Below are 22,570 nucleotides of genomic sequence, written 5' to 3'. Positions count from 1 at the left end.
GAAGTCCTAACCCGCAGTGTGAAGGTATTTGGAGGTGGGGCCTTTGGGAGGTAATCAGGGTCAGATGACGTAACAAGGGTAGGGCCCCTATGCTGGGATTAGTGTCCTAATAATAACAACAACAACAATAACGATAATAATAGACACCAGAGCTCGCTCTCCTCACTGTGTGAGGACCTGCGAGAAGGTGGCCATCTGCCAGGCAGGAAGAGAGCCCTCACCGGATGGGAATCCGCCAGCACCTTGGCCTTGGACTTCCCAGCCTCCGCGCTGTCTGTTTTCTAAGCCGCCCAGTCTGTGGTGCTTCGTATGGCACCCCAAGCTGACTACTACAGGCACGGTCCCTCGCAACCCACCCACCTAACAGCGGGGCAGCGGGGCACTGGCTCCTGTGCCCAGAGATGCCACAGACATGGGAGGCTGCACCTCAGGGGCCCAAGGATGCTCCCCATCATGTACCCTCAGGGTAAAAACACGAAAAGGAAAAGTGCTCCAGTCTCTCAAGGGAAACATTTCCGGGGTGATCCCCTGCTGCAGCCGTCCCACAAGGTGCCTGCTCCCTTGCTGTCTCAGATTCCACCTGCCGATGTGCTGATAGATGGTTGGGTCGAAGGGCTGAGAGGACCATAGGGTGCGATCCTACCTATGCTGTGAGGGGAGTTACGCAGCGAGGCCTGGGAGGGGCCGCACAGGGGCCCGGCTCTGCTGTGATTCACGGGGCCAGTGAGGCCAGGGCTTGGCTCACCTTGGGTGGGGGTTCCTGGAAGGCCGTGGGCTCCAAGATTTTGGGAGGTCGGTAGCGAGCGTTCCTCTCTTGCTCTATGGCGACGTCCTTCTCCATCTGATAAATGTCACTGCCGGGGAGTCAGGTCAGATAAGGAGAGAGAAACAGGGTCAAAAATGCTACTGGGGGCTCCTCTCTGTGCTCCACCACAGACCGGATCCCATTCCCATGTCCTCTGCACAATGCACTGGGGAGACCCCTCGGAGACAGGCTGCAGTACGGATGCTGCAGCCCCCCTCACCGAGGCTGGGAAGATCACGGAATGGGTCCAGGGTGGGGAAAGGTCCTCGGAGAACGAGTCCTAGCCCAACCGGACAGTGCGAGTGTGTCTCCTGCCCATGTCCCCATGCCTCTTGCCCTCCTGTCCCTCCTACTGGCACTGATAACCTGTATAGATTTCTGATGTCCCAGACAACCTCATGACAGAGGCCCGTGCTCTACATCTCCTATTTTTCATTAAACCTCCTACCCATGCATTCCTGGTGTGTGCTAATGGGAAAGGGTGGTGGATTCCCTCCCAGATTAGCTAAGTGCATGCTTCTTGCCTTTTTAACCCAATCTGGTGGTTCCCAACCTGGGAATCACAGACCTCAGAGGACTCGAATAATTACAGGGGGTCCGTGAATCCACATGTTCACACGTGTACCAAGCACTGTCTGTAGACAAGTATTATGTGCTCTTGAAATAAATGTCTAAGCCCAGGATGGAGCCGCTACTGCCCAGGGGGTCACACCAGCAAGCCAAAATGCAGATAACTTTCATGTCCCTCTAAATGCTCTGCTTGACCAGAAACAAAGTACCACCCAGTTGGCCAACCCAAATGCCAAACCAGCTCTGGGCTTTATACGTACTTCCTGTTCTCCATTCATCCTCTATTTTTCTCTTCCTTGTTCCTTATTCTTTATCTTATAAAAGGGTCCTGACTTCCACCCCATTTTGCACTCTGGCCCTTGGGCACGGAGACTGCCACTTCATGGAGTGTTAAACAGTTTGTCTGTATCACTTAAACTGTCTTCTTTAATAATTTTTAACAGTACTACTAAATATGTAATATTTGGTGTTGTGTTTTCAGATGTATATGCATTATATTGTGTGCAATAAAAAAATCATTATACGGCTTACTGCATTCTGTCAATCAGTGGATTCTAAAAGTGTATGTTACATGGAAGAGTTCTCAAAATTCAACATTAAGAGGGTTCTTCCTACCCCCAAAGATTGGAAGCCCTCATGAAATCCTTTCTTAGCTCCAGTGGAGGACCACCAGGCTGGGGCCTGAGGGAGGTGTCCTGGGGTCATCAGGGTCATCTGAGAGGCTCCCCATGTGTCTCAAGCCTCCAGAATGAATGAAGACCCCGTGACCCCAGAGCTTCTGACCCCCTCAAGTTACGTCTTTCAAACACTTTTCTCCCGGAACCCTTTGGCTTCTCAAATCTCCCTTATAAGGGACCAACAGATGAGTCTAGAATTAATCAGGAGCGTCAATGAAGAGAGAGTCAGGGACAGAGAGGCCTTCTAAGCTGGAGGTCTTGCAGACTGTGTTGGAGCCCTGCCTGCAAACAAATGCAGCATATCTCCCATTGCCTGGACCTGGGGTTCCCAGCCTCCCCCTGGGGCTCCTCCCCACAAGGCAGTTTCTGGGGGCTATTTTCTTTCTCCAAAAAAAATGCCCACATGTTGACAACAGTGTTTAAAGTTGCAGTATTTAACATTAATTAAACACTAGGTTCCCTAACGTAGGAGCCAGCAAACTAGGCCCACAAGGCCAAATACGGTCCCCTACCTATTTTTGTGTAGCTTTAAACTAAGTATGGTTTTCACATGTTTGAATGATTCAAAAAAGTTAAAAGAAAAATATTTTAGGACATGTCAAAATTACATGAACTTCCAATTTCAGTGTCCACAAGTAACGTGTCACTGAAACCCAGCTACACTCATCATCTTCGGTTGCTTCCAAGCTACGGCAGAGTTGAGTAGTTTCAACAGAGACTGTATAGCTTGCAAAACCACAAATATTTATTGTCTGACCTTTTGTAGAAAAAGTTTGCTGACCCTTGCCCTAAAGGATGACAAAAGAAGTCAGACCACCCAAGGGGGCACTGGTGGCAGGCGGGCCACCAAGGCAACAGGATTACCCTCTAAAAGGCTCTCCAACAGCAACCTTCACCAAGGACCTCCCAGCACCCGGGGGTAATGGCTCTTGGGCACCTGAGAAGGATCAGACCCTCAGGCCACCAGTGCTTCATTCAGAAGGGACAGGGGATGCCTGTCACTGTCTTCACAGCCAAAAATCACTCCTTTCCCTGCTGTCTGGGGGGAACAATCAGAGGCAGAGGAAAGGCACAGGGGTGCTGCCAGGGAAGCAGGTCCCGTGCCCAGGCTGGTTGCCTGTAAGATGCACCCCAAACCTCAGCAAAGAGCACAGGCACTGCAGTGAAAGTCTGATGCAGCCTTTGAATTCAAACCTAAAATATATCTTCTGGGCACATACTAGGAGCAACGCCCTGTGCTCGCGGTTAAGAGATGCAGAGATGGTGCGGCTGACCCCACTCTGCGTCTCTGAGTTCATATATCTGACAGTGAACTCGGCTTCAGCCTCCTGCCTTTGACACAGCACTGAGCCTCTGTAAGGCCTCCTCCACTGGGAGGATGGGCTAACTCCACTTGGACACATGGCGCTGTGCTGGCCAGGGGGTGGGATGAGGTGGGGGCGGTCCCAGGGCAAGTCCCAGCCCCACCTGCCATGCCTTGGGCACTGAGTCACCAGCTGAGCCTGAATTCCCTCCTCCCTCGGAGGGGACCAGGACGCCGGCTGCATCTTGTTTAAGGAAGGATGTTGTAAACCTGTAAGCGCTATTGAAGAGGAGACCTGCTCTTCAGGGGCCCTGGGCCTGTAGCCCCCTCCGGCCTCCTTGCTCACCTGAGGCTGCACACGAGCTCAGTGAAGCGGGGCCGCTCACTGGGGTCGTAGTCCCAGCAGCGGGTCATGAGGGTGTAGAGAACAGGTGGGCAGAGGTCAGGCTTGGGCAGCCGGTCCCCCTTCTCGAGCACCCCGATGACATCCTTGTTCTCCAGCCAGAAGAAGGGCTGCTTCCCAAAGCTCAGGATTTCCCACATGCATACGGCTGAGGGCGGGAGGAGACGTCTCAGGGCCCCTGCTGAGGGGACTCTTGCCTAGAGAGGCAGCCCGCCCTCCCCAGGAACAACCGGGCAGTCCGCACTCAGCGCCTGCCAGGGACCGCCCTGCCTTCCTTCGTTCCCCGTATAGCATCCCTGGAATCTTGATCACTATGGCGGTCCACCAAGGGACCAATCACCTGCATCCGTAAGTGAACTAATCCCCCCACCCCCCGGCCCCTTCCACACGGAGCTGTTAGGGTCTGTGGGATGTGGAGGGGACCATCAAAGGCACATCATTGGGACCACTGGTGCCTTCTCTTAGGAGTGGGTGGAACCTCCAACAGAAAGCTGGTATATATGTCAGTTGGGACGTATATACACTACTATGTATAAAATAGATGACTAATGAGAACATACTGTATAGCACAGGGAACGCTACTCAGGGCTCTGTGGTGACCTAAATGGGAAGGGAAACTAAAAAAGAGGGGATAGATGTAGATGTATAACTGATTCACTTTGCTGTACAGCAGAAACGGACACAACATTGTAAAGCAATTAGACTCCAGTAGAAATTAATTTAAAAAAAAAAAAAGAAAGCAAGCAAGCTGGTGTTCAAAGCCTAACACCAACGCATGCTGCCTATGTGACCACGGGCAAGCCCCTGACTCGCCCGAGCCTCAGTTTCCTCATCTGGAAAATGGGAAGAATAATAATGAGATGTTACTGGGCTGGCTTTGGGGACCCGAGAGGGAGAATCTACACAGTTGTGTGCTCTGTAAGCGGCTGTCCATCTGCCACCTGGTTTTGCTTTCACCTCACCCTGCACCTCCTTCTCGGAGAAAACCTCAGCTTTGCCTTTGAGGATCCCCTCCAGGGTGGCCCACCTTAGTCCCGGGGCTGGTTGGTGGAGCACATGCTCACCTCAAGAGCCTTTTCTGGGAAGATGAACCCAGGCTGGCCCTTAGCCCATGTCACCCCCGACCCACCACTGGCCTCCCCATTTCTGGGACTTCTCAGTGGCTGTAGCAAAACAGAACCTGGGGGTCCAGACCCCTGCTTCCTGTGCCCCCTCTTAACCTGGTCACAGAGGTGAGAATCGAACACTTTTCCACGCCCTCCAGGAGGTCCACTCACCAAACATCCAGACGTCACTGGCCGTCGTGAAGCGGCGGAAGTTAATGGACTCGGGGGACATCCATTTGATAGGGAGACGCGTCACAGAAGCTTTGGGTGGACAGAGGGTTTACAGTAGTTATTAGAGAAGGAGATCCAGATTTGTGCAGAAATACAGCCTAGTCTCCAGAGACTGTTGGCCTGGGCTTGCCTAACAGTCACCTTTTGAGGGGATTCTGGCTTCAGCGACCCCTCGAGGGGACAAAGCCGTAACACCACCTGCACCTCACCTTTGTAATATTCCTCATCCTCAATGTACCGGGAAAGGCCAAAGTCCCCCAGCTTCACACACTCAGGGGAGGCCACCAGGATGTTCCGGACAGCGATGTCCCTGGAGGGAAGAGGCAAAGACACAGGTGAGTCAGCTGAGAATGCTTCAGGGGGACAGACAGACAGACAGATGGACAGAGAAGCAAAGGAGAAGAGAGCTTCAGGGCCCCGGCCTCCGGAGCAGAGTCGGGCAGCTTCTGTCAGTCGGTCCTTCCTGGACCCACGAGCCGTCTGGCTGGAGCCCAGCTCAGGCGGGAGCCTCGGCTGGCCCACACACATGCCTGTCGTCTCCCTCCATCTCGTTGCTGAGTCCTGTCCCCATGACCCCTTCTCCCGCGTCTCCACCTCCAAGCCTGTCTCGGTTCCCCAGACTTGCTCCAGTCACCGCCCTGCAGCCTGTATTGTCCCCTCTGCCAGGGATGCCGTCACCCTGCTGACGCTTCAGGGAAGAAGCCCAACCGCTCTCCTGGTCACAATTAACAACCTCTTCTCGTTCTGTGATTCCAGCAGCCGCTCACATCTCACTTCCAGGGAGCCCTGGGCTAGGCAGGACCTTCCAAAGACTACACACACCCGAGCCATGACACAGAGACCCTCAGAACCCCGGTACAGAGGAGGAGACCGGGGCAGAGAGCTGGTGGAACGTGCCCAGCAGCTGGCTGGTTGGGAAAGGCATCAGCCCAGAGCTGAGGTCTCACCACCCGCAGGAGCCCTCGCTGACTCAGTTACCTCATGTTCCCAGCATCACTTCTAGCCCCAAACTGGCTTGTCTCTTGCTTCTCCCAGGCAGGCTCCACTCCCTACCGTTTTTCTTTATTATTGAAAAGATGACTTCAAAGCACGACAACTTCACACAAAGCTGCAAATCTGGTATCCCACCACCTTTGCCCCATGACTATCCACCCTAGAAGATGCTAGAACGTGAGCTTCACAAGGAAAGGGATTCTTGTCTGTTTTGATTATTACTTCATCCCGGAGCCTAGGACAGTGGCTGGAGGCCCACGGGAGGAGTTCGATAATATTAGTTGCATGAGTGAGTGAATGAATGTTCATATCCCCCGACATGGCTTTGTGTAGTGTCATCCATACGGCCACATATCTGAGGTCGATGGGGTTGGATTGAAGAATTCACCCGCTCACCCCGGGGCTCTGAGAGCACCCCGTCTGTCTCCTCCAGGGGATCATGTTCCCAATGGTGGGGACCTCCTTTCAGGGAATGGGGACAAAGCCGGGTGGAGAAGGGGCCAGCTCCACAGCCAGATGGAGGATTGGTCTTGGCAGCCTGGAGGTGCCGGGGACCAGGGCAGTGCCAGCCACTTGGGCTGGCAGGGCCCAGACCCCAAGATCATACCAGCGCTGCCAGGACCCAGTCTCTCCTGCCTGGCCAGCTGCCGCCAAATGGAACTGCTGGAGGACAGCAAGCGAGGAGCAAGCAGGGAAGTGACCTCCTGGACCCCCAGGGAGGCGGCCTACACAGCACTGAGTTATAGGCGGACACCTCAGACTTCAGAGCTCCTCTTAATGGCAATCCTGGGAGGAACATATTGCTGTTCTACTCTTCAGAGGAGGAGATGGGCTCAGAGAAGGTGATCACATTGTCACACAGGCAGGACCAAAGCCAGGCCTTCACCCCTGTTCTGTGCGGCTACAAAGCCCTGCTTGACCCCAACCTCTCCAGGCTCCCCCACCCCCAGCCCCACCTGTGGACACAGTTGATGCTCTCCAGGTAGGCCATGGCCTTGCAGATCTGCAGCGAGTACAGGACAAGAGTGAGCACCTTCAGGCAGTTCTTGTTTCGCTCCAGGTAGTGGCCCAGCTGCAGGAAGGGGAAGATGCCCTGAGGACCCTGCCCGGCCGGGGCATGGAGCTGGGGGGAGGGGGAGGGCACACCCAGGCGGCAGGACTGTCTGGCAACTTCCTCTGCAAACGGCCTCTGGGCTCTTTCAGCTGGGAGTTAAGGGCCCCCTGGCTCTGAGCGCATCCCCCGCCCCCACGGCAGCCCAGCTGTCATCGCAAGGGTCCTCCTCGGGCCCCTCCAGCTCACCTCCCCGTAGGGGTACAGTTCCATGACGATCCAGGTGGGCTCCTCTTCAATTATGCCGATCAGCTTCACGATGTGCGGGTGATCCAGGTTCCTCATGATCACTGAAAGTGGCAGCGAGAGAGACGGGCCCGAGCCCTTCTAAGGTCCAAGGTGAGAATCGGGCTTGGCTGGTCCAACCTGGAGAGAGCGGCGCAACCCTCCTCCCCTGTGGGCGCCAGTGCCGTCTGTGGCCTCCCGGCCCTCGCTCCGGGCCCTCCCTGTCTCTGAGTCTGCATAGTGTCGGGGCCTTTTCCAGCTCCTGGTCTGGGGGCCTCCTCGGGGACGCCTACCTGCCTCACTCACGAACTTCTCCTTGCTGTCCAGAGTGCAGTCTTTCTTGCAGGTCTTTACAGCCACGTTGATTTTCTCCCCTTTCTGCAACGAGAGTGTGTCCAGGGCCCCTCAGTCCTGCCCAGCACTTCCCTCCCCGGCGTTCCCACGGTCTTCCCACAGGGAAACAGGTGATGTCTGGGCGTCTGGGTCTCCACGAAGCCTGCTCTTCCTCTGTCTCTTCCCCTCCTCCCCTCCCCACCCCCTTCTTCCTGATCAGGACTGGAAGAACTTTCAAGATCAGATCCCTCGAGCCCTGGGCCGTCCAGATGAAGACATGGAGCCTGAGGGGCCACGTGATCTGCCCAAAGTCAGCGGGCTTGTTTGGGGCACATGCAAGGTCATTGTCAGACATGGCGTCCTGGTCTCTTTCTCTTTATCACTGGTTTTGACATTTTTGCTGCCCCTTTCCTCTGCTCTGGCTTTTCTCCCAGGCCTGGTAGAAGCACAACCACAAAGGCAAACCTTGTCCCGCCCCCTCGGCGGCCTCAGATCCCACCCTTCCTTTGCTCACAACCGCACTACATGGCGCCTCCCCGTCGAGCTCTCCCACCAAGAGTCAGTCACCCCCCGGCAGGTGCTGCCTCTCTTTGGATCCCTGCTATTGCTGCCTTTCTGGGAAATGACTCTTGTTTTCCTCACTCCCCGTGTATTTCACAAATACTGCAAAGACCGAGTTGGGGAAGAGCCACACACCACGGCAGCCACCCCCACCTCTAGAGCATTCGAGCTCCTTTCTCATCCTACAGAAGAGCAGAGGAGCAGGGTCAGGGAAGAGGCTGCAACTCACGTGACTCGTGTAGACACCTTCATAGACCTCCCCAAAAAAGCCTTCGCCAAGAATACGATTCAGGACCACATCTTCCCGGGCAATGCCATACTGTGGGCCTGCACAGGTGGAGAAAGCAAGACAGTCCTGGAGTGCAGAAACCAGCTGGCACCCCTGGGAATCCGAGTGTCTGCATCCCCGGGAATCTGCGCACCTGCATCCTTGGGCATCTGAGCATCTGCAGGCTCCGCCCCCTCCTGCCCAGGCATTACCAGACCTGCCCCCCCCACCCCCACCCCGCCAAGCCCTCAGCCAGGATCCAGGGGCTGGGCTGGGAAAGGGGATCTAGAAGGTTTCATTGTCTCAGACAGGGGAAGAGTTGTTCCCTCTGAAGGCTGGGTCCCATATCCACAGGCTTAGGTTCCTTCTGCCCCCCTCCCCAGGGCACACAAAAGTTCGATGGTGTGGGGATATAAACAATGATTTCCGCTTTCACAATCAAAGATGCCTCACTCAGCTTTGTCCTTGTCTGAGGCACACGTGGGAGAGGACAAAGGAAGGAAAGAAAGTCCCCCTTTGGTGTCACATGTGTCCCCAAATGTCACTTCCCAGGGCCCTGGCTGTGGTTGACGTGCAGGGGTGGGGTGGGGCGGTCAGGGATCTACCTCCTGGTCTTCGCAGGGTCTCGTCGGGAATCTCTGCATAGATGTCTGATTCTGGAATGACAGAAGGAGGACACCCCATGGGCAAGATGCTTCAGGGGGCACCACCAGGAACCAGGTGTGGGGCTCCCCCCGTGCAGGCCAGTGGAACCAAGCTGACATCACCGGGAGGGGTGTGGGGAGGAGCCAAACAAGAACTGGGCTGCTGTCCGGCATTTCAGAGTGGCCATAGGGCCCAGGGACCTCGGCCTGAGTCTTTGCTCACTGCCGCTCACGGCTGTTATTTGGGGCAAGTTGGTTTGTCTCCTTTAATCTGTTTCTTTTCCATGAAATGAATGTTTCTGGGGAATGCAAAGATTAAATAAAATAATACCTATTATGTATTTAATGCTGTCATGAACTGAATGTTGTGTCCCCGCCTCCAAATGCTAATGTTGAAGCTCTGATTCCGTGTGATGGTATTTGGAGCTGGGGCCTTTGGGGGGTGATTAGGTTTAGATGAGGTCATGAGGGTGGAGACCCCATGATGGCATTAGTGTCCTTAGAAGAAGAGGAAGAGAGACCAGATCTCTCCATCTCTCCACCATGTGAGGACACACAGAAGGTGGCTGTCTGCAAGCCAGGAAGAGAGCCCTCACCAGGACCCAGCCATGCTGGCACCTTGACCTTAAGACTTCCAGCCTCCAGAGCTGTGAGAAATCAGTATCTGTTGTTTAAGCCCCTGGGCCTGTGGTTTTTGTTATGGAGACTGAGCTGACCAAGACAAACATGATGCCCTATACTAGCTGCCCAACATAGGTTAACCGTTATGATTAATGACATTTTAAGCCGTCATTGAGCAGTCATGGGGGAAGTTCATTTTTCTGCAACTTTGAGGGAATACTTGATGATGTCACAAGAGCAGGCAGAAGAAAGGCTCTGGGTGCAGGCAGAGGACAGCAGATGGGCAGCCTTACCTATGCTGCAGCTTTCTGAGAGGTGGGGTCGCCGAGTCTCCAGGTTTCTATAGGGGGAGATGGGAGGGCAGAAGCCAAGTGAGCTCAGAGCCTGGCAATGCTCCCCCAGGGCAGCCTCAGCCCCCTCTCTCCCACCCACCCTGCCTGGAGAAGCAGCCTGTCCTTATGGCAGTAACCTGGGAGCATGGCCCAGGCAGCCAGGGGGCAGGAGGGAGGGAACAGCAAAAATACCACCCCCTCTCCCCACTAAAGATGATGCCAGGTGGCATTAGGGCACAGGGATATCCCTGCATGAATTTTCTGGGAGAAATTTACTGGTGAAAAATCACCACTTGTGAAATGCTGGGATTCCAGCATTTTCTCCTGGGGTCCAGAAACCAGAAACCATGGCGGGGAGGCTCCCTGTTTGTTCTGCCTTTCCTGGGAAGACACGGGCTGAGTGCGGGGCCAGTTCCCCACCTTCCGGGTGTACTCACAGTGTGGGGATCTGGGGCAGGCTGTTCCGTTTCTCACCATCTGGGGAGAGGGGAGGAGAAGGGGGAGCTGGAGTCAGAGACACAGGGTCCTGGGTGCACTGCTCCTAGGGGCCAACACAAGGGACACCCCTCCCGCCTTTCTGTGGCCCCTGAAAGTCGGAGTGGAAGCTGGGTAGGCGTCTGGCCTGAATTGGAATCTTTTTAGTAGACGAAACTCTCAGGCTTCCTCTGCCACTGTCAAGTGTTCCAGCCTGACCTCTGCTTTCTGACTCCATCCCCAAAGAGGAGGGACCAGCCATGTTCCGGCAATAGCTTTGATTTTCCCAGGGCTACAAATCCTCTCCTCTAGAAGCCAGCCCCCATGCCGCCCTTGGCCAGCGGGGCCAAGGCTGTAGCCAAGGACACAGGATGGGACCACGGGGCGCAACCAGCAGGGCTGGGTGAGCCCCAACCCCACACCTCCAAAGCCTCTTCATTCACATATCAGTCAATGGTTTAGCTTCTCCCGCTCTGCCTCTGGGGGGGCTTGGCTCAGCTGTGCCGCCATCTGCCCGTTGGTCCAATTTACCTTCAAGTGGAAACACACCTTTCTTGGGTCGAATGATGAGAGAGCCTTTGTGCTCCCCCTGCAGCCGGCAGTAACCATCTACGAGGTCAGCCATGTTCTCGGCCTCTGCCAGAGAGGAGGTTTTGATGGACAAGGACTGCAGGGAAGAGACCAGCCAAGGATGAGACCCCAGAGCCTTGGCTAGAGTCTACCCCAAGGGACTGGAGAAGAAACTGCAGGACTCTGTTGCCCACCCCCGGCCTGGACGCCATCAGCCCCTCTCCTGGGGCTCAGCTTGCATTTCCCACCGCCACCAGAGGGCGCGCTCATCACCTCTCCCAACTGACCACCCTACACTCTAGGAAGGCAGCTCCAGGTTGGCTTATTCTGGTCCTTCAGGGCATAGCACATGCCTTGTACCTAGGAGGTGCTCAGTATGCAAGAGCAGAAACTGAGAGAAGGGAAGAGCGAGGGAGTGGGGCAGGGGACAGACGGATGAAAGGAGAGATAGACAAACTGTTCACAGCCTGAGGTCTCTCTGATTCTCCCACCCACAAAAAGCGCTGGGGCCCCAAGGTCTTGATTCTGAGTCATTGTCACTTGTTCAAAGTTAGACCTCTGACCCATACCTTGATTTCTGATCACTTTACCCCCGCTCCCCGCCCCCCCCCCAATCTCCTACAGCTTCTTTCTTGACATTTTTAACAATAACGTTGCTTCCTGAGATAGTTTCTTTAATTTATCATCATCCTGCTACCTTGTCTAAGAACCAGGTGCCATTTTCTTAACAAGATCTCAGGCCAGGCTGGCCTGAGCAGGAGCTCCCAGCCTGCAGCCGTTCCCAATGTCTCCAAGCTTCCGGGTGCCCAGGGATGCTCACCTGAGGGGCACCTTCAATGCCTATCTGCAGTACCGCCTGGCCCTCCTCCAGCGGGAGGCACCTGATGGACTTGATGTGCTTGAACTGGGCCAGGCAGGTGGGCTGTGGGAAAGGAGGGGGTCCTTCAGACCATCGCATTCCTGGGATCAGGCCATGCAGATGGGTCAGTATGGTGTGGGGATGGGGCCTAAGAAAGAACTGAGAACCGGAGTCTCTCACGGGGATGAAGAGGGAATCAGCGATGATTAAGGAGGATCATCTAGCCCAAGCCCCTTGCAGAAGAAAACAATTAGCCTGGAGAGAGCCAGGGCTTGCCCAAGGTCGTAAGCCAAGGTGGTGGTGGAGCCAGGGCTGGACCCAGCCCTTCTGACTCCCCGGGGCATGATTACCCCATTTTGCCATTGAAAGAGCAACTCTTTCATCTGAGCCAGAAGAACGATAGTAGTGTCCTTCCCTCTTCCCCTCCCCCCCAAACCACCCCGACCCCCTCCTCTGTGCAGGGGACAGTCACAGGGATGTAAAGAACCATTAGCCCCATGCTGTTATCCCAAACACCGTCTCCACAGCTACTGATAACCAAGGGCCTCTCTGCTCTCAGCAGTGGGGGAGGAAGAACCGATGGGGCAGGCCAGGGTACAAGGCAGCAGAAAGGGGAAGACGGCTCTGCCTGGGGCTGGGTGGGGCCTGCCCCCCACCTGTCTCTACCTTTGCATCTTGACTTGTCAGCTGGCGGATGCCTTTAGGGCCGATGACCAGGTCCACAGTAATGTTCCATCCTTGCTGGAATCAAAGGAGAGATGGGCTGTTGCCCCAGTTCTGCCCGCCCATATTTCAGAAATCTGAAAACAGCTCACTAAGCTGGACACGAGCCATTGTCTCCCGGGCCCTCCAGCTCCTTCCATCCTAACCGCACCCCGCCATACAGATTACCCCCCTCCCAGCACCCTGCCAGCACTGCCCACCTCCCAGAGCTGGAGCCAAGATTTCAGTTCCCTTCCTCAGGCGAGTGGCTTAGCGTTAGTTGCATTTTCAGATACATTAGGGAGGCCCTGATGCTACAGAACTTACAAGCAAGCCAAGCCGCTTCTCGGCACGCCCCGCGCCCCCCCTCCCCCCACACCGAGTTGCCTTCATGGCCCCCTTGCCTGAGAGGCCTGGAATTCAGGTCAGGGAGAGAATAAAGAGAGCGTGGCATTACAATGAGTTCACAGCGAAAGGTCTCCTGGTCGATGTTGGCAAAGCCCGCGAGGGTGTTGAAGAACTTCATGACGCACTCCTCCTCCCGGAGCGAGGCATACTGCTGGAACGTCTGCTGGATCATCTTTCGGAATTGCTTGGGCTGGGGGAGAGGGGCAGGGGTGAGCGGGGCCTGATTCCTTCCCTTACGATCTCACCGCAAGCCTGCCTGCTGCTGTAGGATAGTCCCCAGGCCTCTGCCAAGAGGGCAGTGGTGATGTCTTACCCACAGTGCACATCTGTTGTCTCAAGGGAGCTCACCATGGCCCTGGGAGGGAGGCAGGGGAGATGGCATCCCCGGTGCTTAGGCCACAAAGCTAATTGGCCTCTGATGTGGAACTAGAGCCGTGTTTCCTGATTCCCAGCCACAGAAAGGGCCCGCTGGATGGAGTGGTCCTGTGTCCAGATGGCCCAAGGCAGTGCAGACCCCTGGCTTCCCTGACTACCCCCAGCCCCATCCCTTTAGCTCTAGTCCTAGGGGGGACACAAAGGAGACACGCAGGGAGTCTTTCTGAGCTCCTCACCCACTGGTTTCCTCACCTTTAAGTTCTCCTGCATCTGCTTTGGGAAAAACAGGTCCAGCCCCACTTCTTTCCTGAAAGAAGGGGGAGAAAAGCAGCATTTGACTCCCCTTCATCCCCAACCCAAGACTTCTGGCCAATCAGGGAAAGGCAGGAGGACCAGGGAGACAGGTCCTTCCTGGCTGTGGTCTGGGGATGAGGGGGTGTATGGGGTGGCAGGAAGAGCTGGGCAGCAGGAAAGGAAGGGAGGAGAGGCTGGGGCCGGTCCCAGGACTTACTCCAGGAGCTCGAAGTTGGACTTTTTGTCCAGTGCGTTGTGGGGCATGTCCTTGAAGAACCGCCTGGAGAGAGAGAAGCCATGGAGAGGCTGATGGCTGGGGAATGGGGCCATCGGAGCCGGGTCACCCAATGCCCACACGTTGGCCTGGAAGCCCCCTCCCCCGTTCCGTTGGGAACCACTGGGAGGGAAAAGTTAGGAGAGTCGAAAAATTCGATATTTAGAAAACCATGAAGAAAAGGAAAACCCACAAATTTCCTTCCTAGAAAAGACTCCAGCTGTGCTCTGGGGGGCCCAGCTCTGGGACAACACAGTTGTTGGGCAGAGGAGGAAGATGGTGCTTCTACCAGTGGCCTCTAAAAATAAACGACCCAAGGCTGCCAACACCTGACTTATCAGCTAAGGAACACCTACCTCCACCTTTAGGCTTTGGGCTCCCTTTGTGATTTCCTTTTCCCTCATTTGCTATCTCTGTATATGTGTGTATGTAAACAATTGTTAAATGTATTAATAGTACACAGGAAAACTTTAGAACTTACGGAACAGAATATGAAAATAAAAATAATCCGTGATCCTACCACCAGGGGTGACATCTATTAATTTGTTTTACATATTCTTTAAGTCCCATTTTCTCTTAAAATGTATGTCTTGATAAAGATTTTTTTTTATGTATTATGTATTTATAACAATTAAGTGGAGATCAAATAGCCAATGTCCCCATTTGTGTTATCCTCCCTTCCCTGCTTGGATCACTGTGTCTAGTAATTTCTTCAACTGTTGCAGACATTGTCCCACTCTTGATTGTACATTAGAGTAGCTCAGTGTTACTTTAACCCGGGTATCCTTGTGCACATCTGGGAAGAGTTTTAAGCTACAGATACCATAAGCAGAGAGGGGCAAGCAACTTATGATTCAAAAGCAATAAATTTACATAATTCACAGTGTTTAGAAAAGAGTAAGGTTAGATCCTCACCTCGTACTTTATTCTAAACGGATTAAAGGGGAAAATGTTAATAATGAAACTATTTTAAAACTAGAAGAAAAGCTAGGGAAATATTCCCAAATCATGGGATTGAGAAGAATATCTAAAGCGTGAAATCATAGAAGAGATCTCCAATAAAAACTTAAAACATGTAGTGCTATGTCCTTAACAATTTTTAATAAATGGTATTTTTGAATATATTGTCAATCAAGTTAAGTAGTTATCTTTTAATAATTATGGTCTCAATTTTAGAGAAAAAAATGCATTGGAAAAAACCTGACTGGATCTACCCTGTTAATGGAGGTTATCTCTGGCTAATGAAATTTCAAATGATTTTAGTCATTTTTTTCCCCCTTTCTACATGTCCCAAATACTCCACACTGAACAGGTATTACCTTTTTACCCGAAAAAAAATTTAAGGCAGTGAGATTAGTCAAACCATCGTAATGCACGAGTTTTCTGCGTTCACTCCCTGCTGAGATGGCCTCCTCCATGGCTACACGTTTCCCCTATGTAGTAAGTTCTTCATTCGTTTCCCGTCCTCTCATTAGGCCCCTGGAGCTACGGAGACTAACTTTAATCCTTTCCTAGATGCCATATACTTGAAGGCAATTCTTTTATCATCACTTCTCTCTTCATTATGGTCCGTTCTCTTCTTATAGTCCCCAACACACACACACACACACACGTGCACACACGCGGGTGAACGCACACACACACACACACACACACCAGGGCATTGTCCTCAATTACTTCAACTGCTTCACTCAGATGACAAAAAGTGATGCAAAGTAAGAATGAGGAAGAAAAACTGGCTCTGTGGTGAGAGGGGCACAGGAAGACAAGTGGTTCTTTCCAGCTGGGGCAGGCCCAGTTATTCCAAATGCCAGCAGTTGGAATGGAGGGAAAGCAAAAGATAAAAAGTTTCCTATAAAATTTCTCTTACAGAATCAAAGACAAGTACATTAAAATGAGTTTCAGGGAGTAATAATATTTAATGACAGCTCAGTAAATATTGTTGAATTATATTTCACAATATTGAAATGTATTTCTAGTCTATCTCCTTCTAAGAAAAGATGCAAGGATAGTTTTTTTTTTTTCATTTTTTGTTGCTGTTGTTCTTTTTGGGTTTCTTTTGGCTGCACTGTGCGGCATGCAGCATCTCAGTTCCCCGACCAGGGATGGAACCTGTGCTCCCTGCATTGGGAGCCCAGAGTCTTAACCACTGGACCACCAGGGAAGTCCCTAAGATACAGTTTTGAAACATATTTAAACAAAATAGAGTTAGAAAGAAACCAGGCAATGAGGTAAATGAGATAAAAAAAATGTGCCAATCTGTGGCTTGGGCTGGTTGCCCTGGCAGCCAGGGTAGTGGACAGAATACCTCGCCAAGTGCTTAGCTCATCAGGAGATAATATTGACCATAAAACAAGGACTGCATTTCTTAAATTAAAAAGTGTGAAAAGCCACTGATCGAAAGAAAACTAATAGTCGTAACACTCATTCTACCAAAAAAATGTGAAGCCAATTTCATGGTTTTTTCCTCCTGCTGCAATTCTGGTAAATACCAATCGTATAACATTAGAGCACAATTCAGTAAATGTGAGAGTAGGAGGGCCTGACTAAATGTGGTCTGAGTGTATGACCTTCCAATGGTCTAATTCAGTGGTTTTCAACCAGAGGCAATTTTGCACCCTCTCCCCAGCCTGGAAACAGTTGTCAATGTCTGGAGATCTTTTTTTAGTCACAGCTGGTTGGGATGAGGGGTGGTCCTACCAGCATCTACTGTGTAAAAGCCGGGAATGCAGCTAAATATACTACAATGCATAGGATGGTCCCCACAACAAGGAACTATCCAGCCCCAAATGTCCCTCTTGCTGAGGCTGGGAACCCCTGGGAACCTGATCCAAGGGGAGAACTTGGGAAACTAGAAAGAGTGGCTCTTCCCTAACCCCACTTCTTGCGACCGGGTGCCTGACAGAGCGGGACTGCAGATGCTGGAGGAGTGTTCTAGCTGAGTAAGGGCAGATCTGCACTCTGGAAATCAGACAACAGGTGAGCAGGGGTGACATTCAGTTATAGGGCACGAGGAACTCATCCAGGGCTCTTCCCTGGATGGAAGATCGTTTTCCTCTTACTTCCACCCGAAGGCACTTGCAGTTAAGATCCAAAATTTCCAGTCAGTCATGGCAGCTTTAGAAAGTTTTCTGAGCCAGTGTTCCCTGCGGCTCTCCGCATTCACGGGAGACCTCAGAGCACGCCTGTGCAGCTTCCACAGCAGGCAGCACGGCCACCCGCATTTCCTCCTGGGTTGAGTGAGCTGCAAAATGTACTCCCAGGTAACTGAACGAATTGGCTTGCTGCACGCAGTTATGGGATTCCAACAGAATAAATGTTAGCACGCGCCCGCCAGAGAAGAGGGATTGAGATCTTTCAGGGTTATCCCTTCATTCAAGTACATACTGTGCTCTCACCGTGTGCCAGGTGAGGGCGGCGCCAACCGTGAGTTCCAAGGTTTGATAGATTTCAGACTAGTGGACGTGAACAACTGGGCGCCTGCCGCGTAAGTACGGCAGATCCCTGCAGGGTAGGACGGGCGGGGTGGGCACAGGGAAGGGGAAGGTTTCGAGGTGGAGAGACCCTTGAGGCTGCTCTGCAGGAAGAGCCCAGGGCCACCCTGCTTATTGCCGACATTTCACAGGTGTCCTCTGAGCTTTTCTATGAATGTAGAGGGCAAGCAGGCAACCCTGGCTCAGTGCATTTTCTAAAGCTGTCAGAACAAAGAAGAGTTTATCAGGCTGAAAAGGGGCACTAGGCGAGTATTCCACGCAGAGGGGATGCACCACCCACTGAGGAAGTGACATCTGCTTCCCAGTCCCAGGTGACAGCGGTCTGTTAATGTCACTCCTGGTTTACGATAACGAATGAATGAATGAATGAGTTTTGAGACTGGGGATGGATGAAAGAATTCTGAGGACTGGGGTATTTAAATAAGCCTTAGTAAAAAAAAAAAAAAAAATTGGGGTTGGCTAAATGGAAAGGTAAACAAATTTGGAAATGAACACTGAGGAATTAAAAAGCATGAAAAATAACAGCAGTTTTAGAATGATTAAGGAGGTGGTGAGTGGAAAAGTTTTTTATTAGGAAAAAGGAAGATAACACATCTACACCATCCCAACCTCTAGAAATCCAGCTTACTGCCTATATCACCGATGGCCCTTCTCTCATGCACTAAAGATCATGTATTGTGTAACGCGGGCCTCTCACTGTTGTGGCCTCTCCTGTTGCGGAGCACAGGCTCCGGACGCGCAGGCTCAGCGGCCATGGCTGGCTCACGGGCCCAGCCGCTCCGCGGCATGTGGGATCCTCCCGGACCGGGGCACGAACCCGTGTCCCCTGCATCAGCAGGCGGACTCTCAACCACTGCGCCACCAGGGAAGCCCTGTGTAACTTTTGACAAAGGTGCCCAGTCACTCGAGTGTGCTGTGATCTGTGTCCCTAATGTTTGGAGCGGTTGAACATCACTGAGATGGCCGGGAGAAGCAGTCACCGCCCCTCATCAGATGGACCCTCTCGCCTGAGACTCATCTTCCCAATCTTCTGTGCTGAGCCCCGTCTCAGCTGCTGTCAGTGATCCCCAACCTGCCCCGGCTGCCACCCTTGAATGAGGCTGCACCTGCTCCGAGTACCCTCTAAGTGCCTGGCTGGTTCTCCGCAGCCTGGTCCACCCCTGTGCCTGGCAAACTCCAGGTGGACAGCAGGGCCTCTGGGCAGGCACAGGCCCCTGACTGATACTCAGGTAAGGACAGCAGAAAGGAAAGAAAAGCAATACAAGTATTAACTTATCACGAACATTTATACATCAACTATGAGATAAAATGCCTTTTGAAACAAGCCGAGTGTTCTTTCTCTAATCTTTTCTTATTATCCGTTACTCGCTAACTGCTGTTGGGTTACACATTCGCTCTGAGTTTTTAGGTCAGAGTGTTCTGGAGCTCTGCTGGGAGTGGACAATAGTCCTGGATGCCTCTGGTGAGGGGGAGGCTATTTGGTTCCTCAGACTGCGAGGGAACTCCAGCACGTGGGCCATGAATTTCACACTTTAATTCATAGGGGGATATTTAGAGAAAATATTTGGCATTTATAAAGCACTTCCAGTAAGGGGGCTTCTCTGGTGGCGCAGTGGTTGAGAGTCCGCCTGCCGATGCAGGGAACACGGGTTCATGCCCCGGTCCGGGAAGATCCCACATGCCGCGGAGTGGCTGGGCCTGTGAGCCATGGCCGTTGAGCCTGCGCGTCCGGAGCCTGTGCCCCGCAACGGGAGAGGCCACAACAGTGAGAGGCCCGCGTACCGCAAAAAATAAAAAATAAAGCACTTCCAGTAAATCAACAAAAAAAATTAATTAAGTATGATTCCAACTATATGACATCCTGGAAAAGGCCAAATATGACGACAGTAAAAGATGAGTGGTTTTCAGGGGTTGGGAGGGGAGGGAGGGAGGAATAGGTGGAGCACAGGGGAGCTTTAGGGCAGTGAAACTGTTCTTTAAGATACCGTAATGGTAGATACATTGTCACTGTACACTTGTCAAAACCCATAGAATGTACAATACCAAGAGTGAACCCTAGGGTAAACCCTAGGGTAAACTAAACCCTAGGTAAACCCTAGGCTTCGAGTAATCACTATGTGTAAATGTAGGTTCATCAATTGTAATGAATGAACCATGCGGGTGGCAGATGTTGATGGGGACGGGGGCTTATGGGAAATCTCTGTACCCTCCACTCAATTTTGCTGTGAACCTAAAACTGTTCTAAAAAATAAAGTCAACTAAAGTAAATAAACAACAACATAAAGGTAAAGAGAAAAAATTAATTGGTACAAATGATGAATAACTAGTGAATACTTCCGTCTCTATCACTGTTCTAACTACTTTAAATATGTTAACTCATTTATTCCTCATAACAAGCCTGTAGGGTTGCTACCATTATCATCCTTCCCATTTTACAGATGAAGGAACTGAGACACAGGGAGATGAAGTAACTTGCCCAGTAAGTGGAAGACCCAGGATGCAAATTCAGGCAGCCCAGCTTCAGACCCTTTGCTCTTCATCCTTATGCCCAATGGCTCCTCGCTATGAATTGAGTCCATTGAGGTTTCATCTTGGCAATCTCATATCTTGTGCATATACCATACTTCTTTCTTAAGCTAGGAAAGAATACATTTTCTTTTTTCTGGTGACACCATATTATCGGTAGGCAGGTGACACAACAATGTTAACAGGACTTTTCCCCATAATCTGTAGATAGACTGCACTCTGGAATCTTTTCAGGAAAAAAGTCACAGCCTTGGAAAATTCTGCATTACGGCCTGATTTTCAGAAATGTATCTGTCTCTCTTGGTTAGAAATAGTCATAACTTGACTTTAAAATAGTCCATGATAATGGATAGCTTTGTATTCAACTTTAAAAATGATAGGCTTGGAAATCTATGAAGTTTACAAAATAGGTGTTTTCCATATCCTTTCCCGAATATATATCTTTGTATCTCAAAGGTCAGCCCGTAAGAATAGGAACATTCATCTGACTCTGCTCATCAGGCTAGGGGAGATGTGAAATAATACATCCCTGTCGTAAAACAAGCATGGGTTTTGGAATAATCCTGAGTTGATAAGACAGCCAACACCAAGAGACTATCCACTCCTTATAAGACCATAAATGGAGCCAGGTCAGTTGGCGCACTTTGTCCTCCAGTGTATTTAGCCCAGTGCCCGGTGCTAAATAATGATAGTCATTATTATTACAACCAATGATAGTTTGGGGGTGATTCGAGGAAAGAAGAACATGAACTAGGATGCTCATGGGTCTTCTCTATGTTGCTATTTTACTACTAAGTGATGGTATTTTGATAGTGACTTCAGTGATCAGAGTCTCAAAGTGACAATGGAGACCTGGGTATGAGATCCACAAACAAAAAGGTAAAGGTGGGCTTTTTTGAGTTGTCTAATTTCAGAGGAGAAGATAGGCGTGTGTAAGTTGCAATGCTGTGATGGTCTTGGAAGGCATAAATGGCACATGTGATAAGGTAAACTTCGCGGAGAGCCCCCGAACCAGCAGCACGCAACTCCCAGGACCACTGCCAACTGCGGCGAGGTGGTCTGTCTTCCAACTGGCATCAGGGGTGCAGACTTCCTCTGTGCAGGGGACCCTTGTGTCCCCTGGCTTGTTGAGACAGCCACCAAGTAGGAAAGCAAGGAGGAGCCCTCCGAGGCTGTCCTTGACCTATTCTGTCACAGATGCCAGCAGTTTCAGAAGCCCCCCCTTCCCATCCCACGGCTCTCCCTGGGGGACCCCTCAGCACTCTCTCTGAGATCGAGGATGGGAGCCAGAATTCCTCAATGCCCCCCAACTTAGCAGAAGCAGCAGCAGAGTCCTATTCTCTATACCTTTAAGGTCACAGATAGGGCAAGACTCACCCTGGAACCATCACCTCATACGAGGCTAACTGTCTCTAAATCATCTGGAAGACTTGTCAAAAATGCATGTCCTGGGACTTCCCTGGTGGCGCAGTGGTTAAGAATCTGCCTGCCACTGCAGGGGACACAGGTTCGAGCCCTGCTCCTGGAAGACCCCACATGCCACGGAGCAACTAAGCCCGTGCGCCACAACTACTGAGCCTGCACTCTAGAGCCTGCTAGCCACAACTACTGAGCCCGCGAGCCACAACTACTGAAGCCCATGTGCCTAGAGCCCATGTTCCTCAACAAGAGGAGCCACCGCAATGGAAAGCCCGCGCACAGCAACGAAGACCCAACACAGCCAAATAAATGAATGAATGAATGAATGAATAAATAAATAAATAAAATAAATAAATTTTTTAAAAAAAGCATGTCCCAAAGTCCCATCCACATCCACTAAACCAGAGTTTCCAAGGGTGGGGTTAGGGAATCTCTAATTTAATGAGCTCCCAGGTGATTATGATTTGCAACCAGATTTCAGAATCACTGTTCTAGGACAGACAAGGGGTACAGAAAAGGTGATGAGAGGGCAGAATGGGTCATGGATCCTGGTGGATGGTGAAAGTGAATGGTGCTGCTTTGGCTGAGAAAGTGCTAGAGCATGGCCTTAACATCCTCCTCCTCTGTCCACAGTGCTCCCAACGGCCAAGAATAAGGTTTATTTCTTAGACTGTCATTCAAAGTCTTCCACCATCGATCCCAACTCACCTCCCTAAGCTCATCTCCCACGGTCCTCCAGTCTGCTCTTTTCCTTCCACTGGTCCCCGAGCCCAGGATGCACCCTCCCCCACCTCCCAGTTCCCCCCAGTATCTACCGATGGAAATCGTTCTCTTGCTTCCTGGACCAGTTCACATTCCCTCTTCCTGATGTCCTCGGGCGGGATTACTGGCTCCTATATGTATGTCTATGTGCTGCTTATTTCACTCTGCTGCATTATGATCAATTGTAGACACACTTGTCACCTCCCAAACACTGTGAGTTTACGGGCCTC

General features: G+C 51.8%; 1 protein-coding gene across 5 annotated transcripts in view; it reads right to left on the bottom strand.

Moving 5' to 3' along the window:
• PTK2B (protein tyrosine kinase 2 beta) overlaps window positions 1-22,570 on the bottom strand; it is a 128,803-nt gene that overhangs the window by 11,836 nt on the left and 94,397 nt on the right. For 3 of the 5 annotated variants that reach the window (XM_067745217.1, XM_067745212.1, XM_067745215.1), the window contains 17 exons: window positions 14,083-14,145; window positions 13,824-13,878; window positions 13,246-13,386; window positions 12,753-12,827; window positions 12,048-12,149; window positions 11,189-11,324; window positions 10,621-10,660; window positions 10,145-10,191; window positions 9,192-9,242; window positions 8,548-8,645; window positions 7,718-7,802; window positions 7,389-7,489; window positions 7,045-7,160; window positions 5,305-5,405; window positions 5,036-5,125; window positions 3,702-3,906; window positions 746-854 (listed from right to left, as the gene is read on the bottom strand). In XM_067745217.1, coding sequence (XP_067601318.1) covers window positions 746-854; window positions 3,702-3,906; window positions 5,036-5,125; window positions 5,305-5,405; window positions 7,045-7,160; window positions 7,389-7,489; window positions 7,718-7,802; window positions 8,548-8,645; window positions 9,192-9,242; window positions 10,145-10,191; window positions 10,621-10,660; window positions 11,189-11,324; window positions 12,048-12,149; window positions 12,753-12,827; window positions 13,246-13,386; window positions 13,824-13,878; window positions 14,083-14,145 — 1,615 coding nt within the window. The remainder of the gene's footprint in view (window positions 1-745; window positions 855-3,701; window positions 3,907-5,035; window positions 5,126-5,304; window positions 5,406-7,044; window positions 7,161-7,388; window positions 7,490-7,717; window positions 7,803-8,547; window positions 8,646-9,191; window positions 9,243-10,144; window positions 10,192-10,620; window positions 10,661-11,188; window positions 11,325-12,047; window positions 12,150-12,752; window positions 12,828-13,245; window positions 13,387-13,823; window positions 13,879-14,082; window positions 14,146-22,570) is intronic. The other 2 variants (XM_067745214.1, XM_067745216.1) reach the window with 1 other exon arrangement.

The sequence above is a fragment of the Pseudorca crassidens genome, chromosome 7 (genome assembly GCF_039906515.1).
Source record: "Pseudorca crassidens isolate mPseCra1 chromosome 7, mPseCra1.hap1, whole genome shotgun sequence".
Classification (NCBI taxonomy): Eukaryota; Metazoa; Chordata; class Mammalia; order Artiodactyla; family Delphinidae; genus Pseudorca; species Pseudorca crassidens.
Note: the sequence above shows the minus strand (reverse complement) of the source record. Positions and strands in the feature narration are given on the sequence as shown.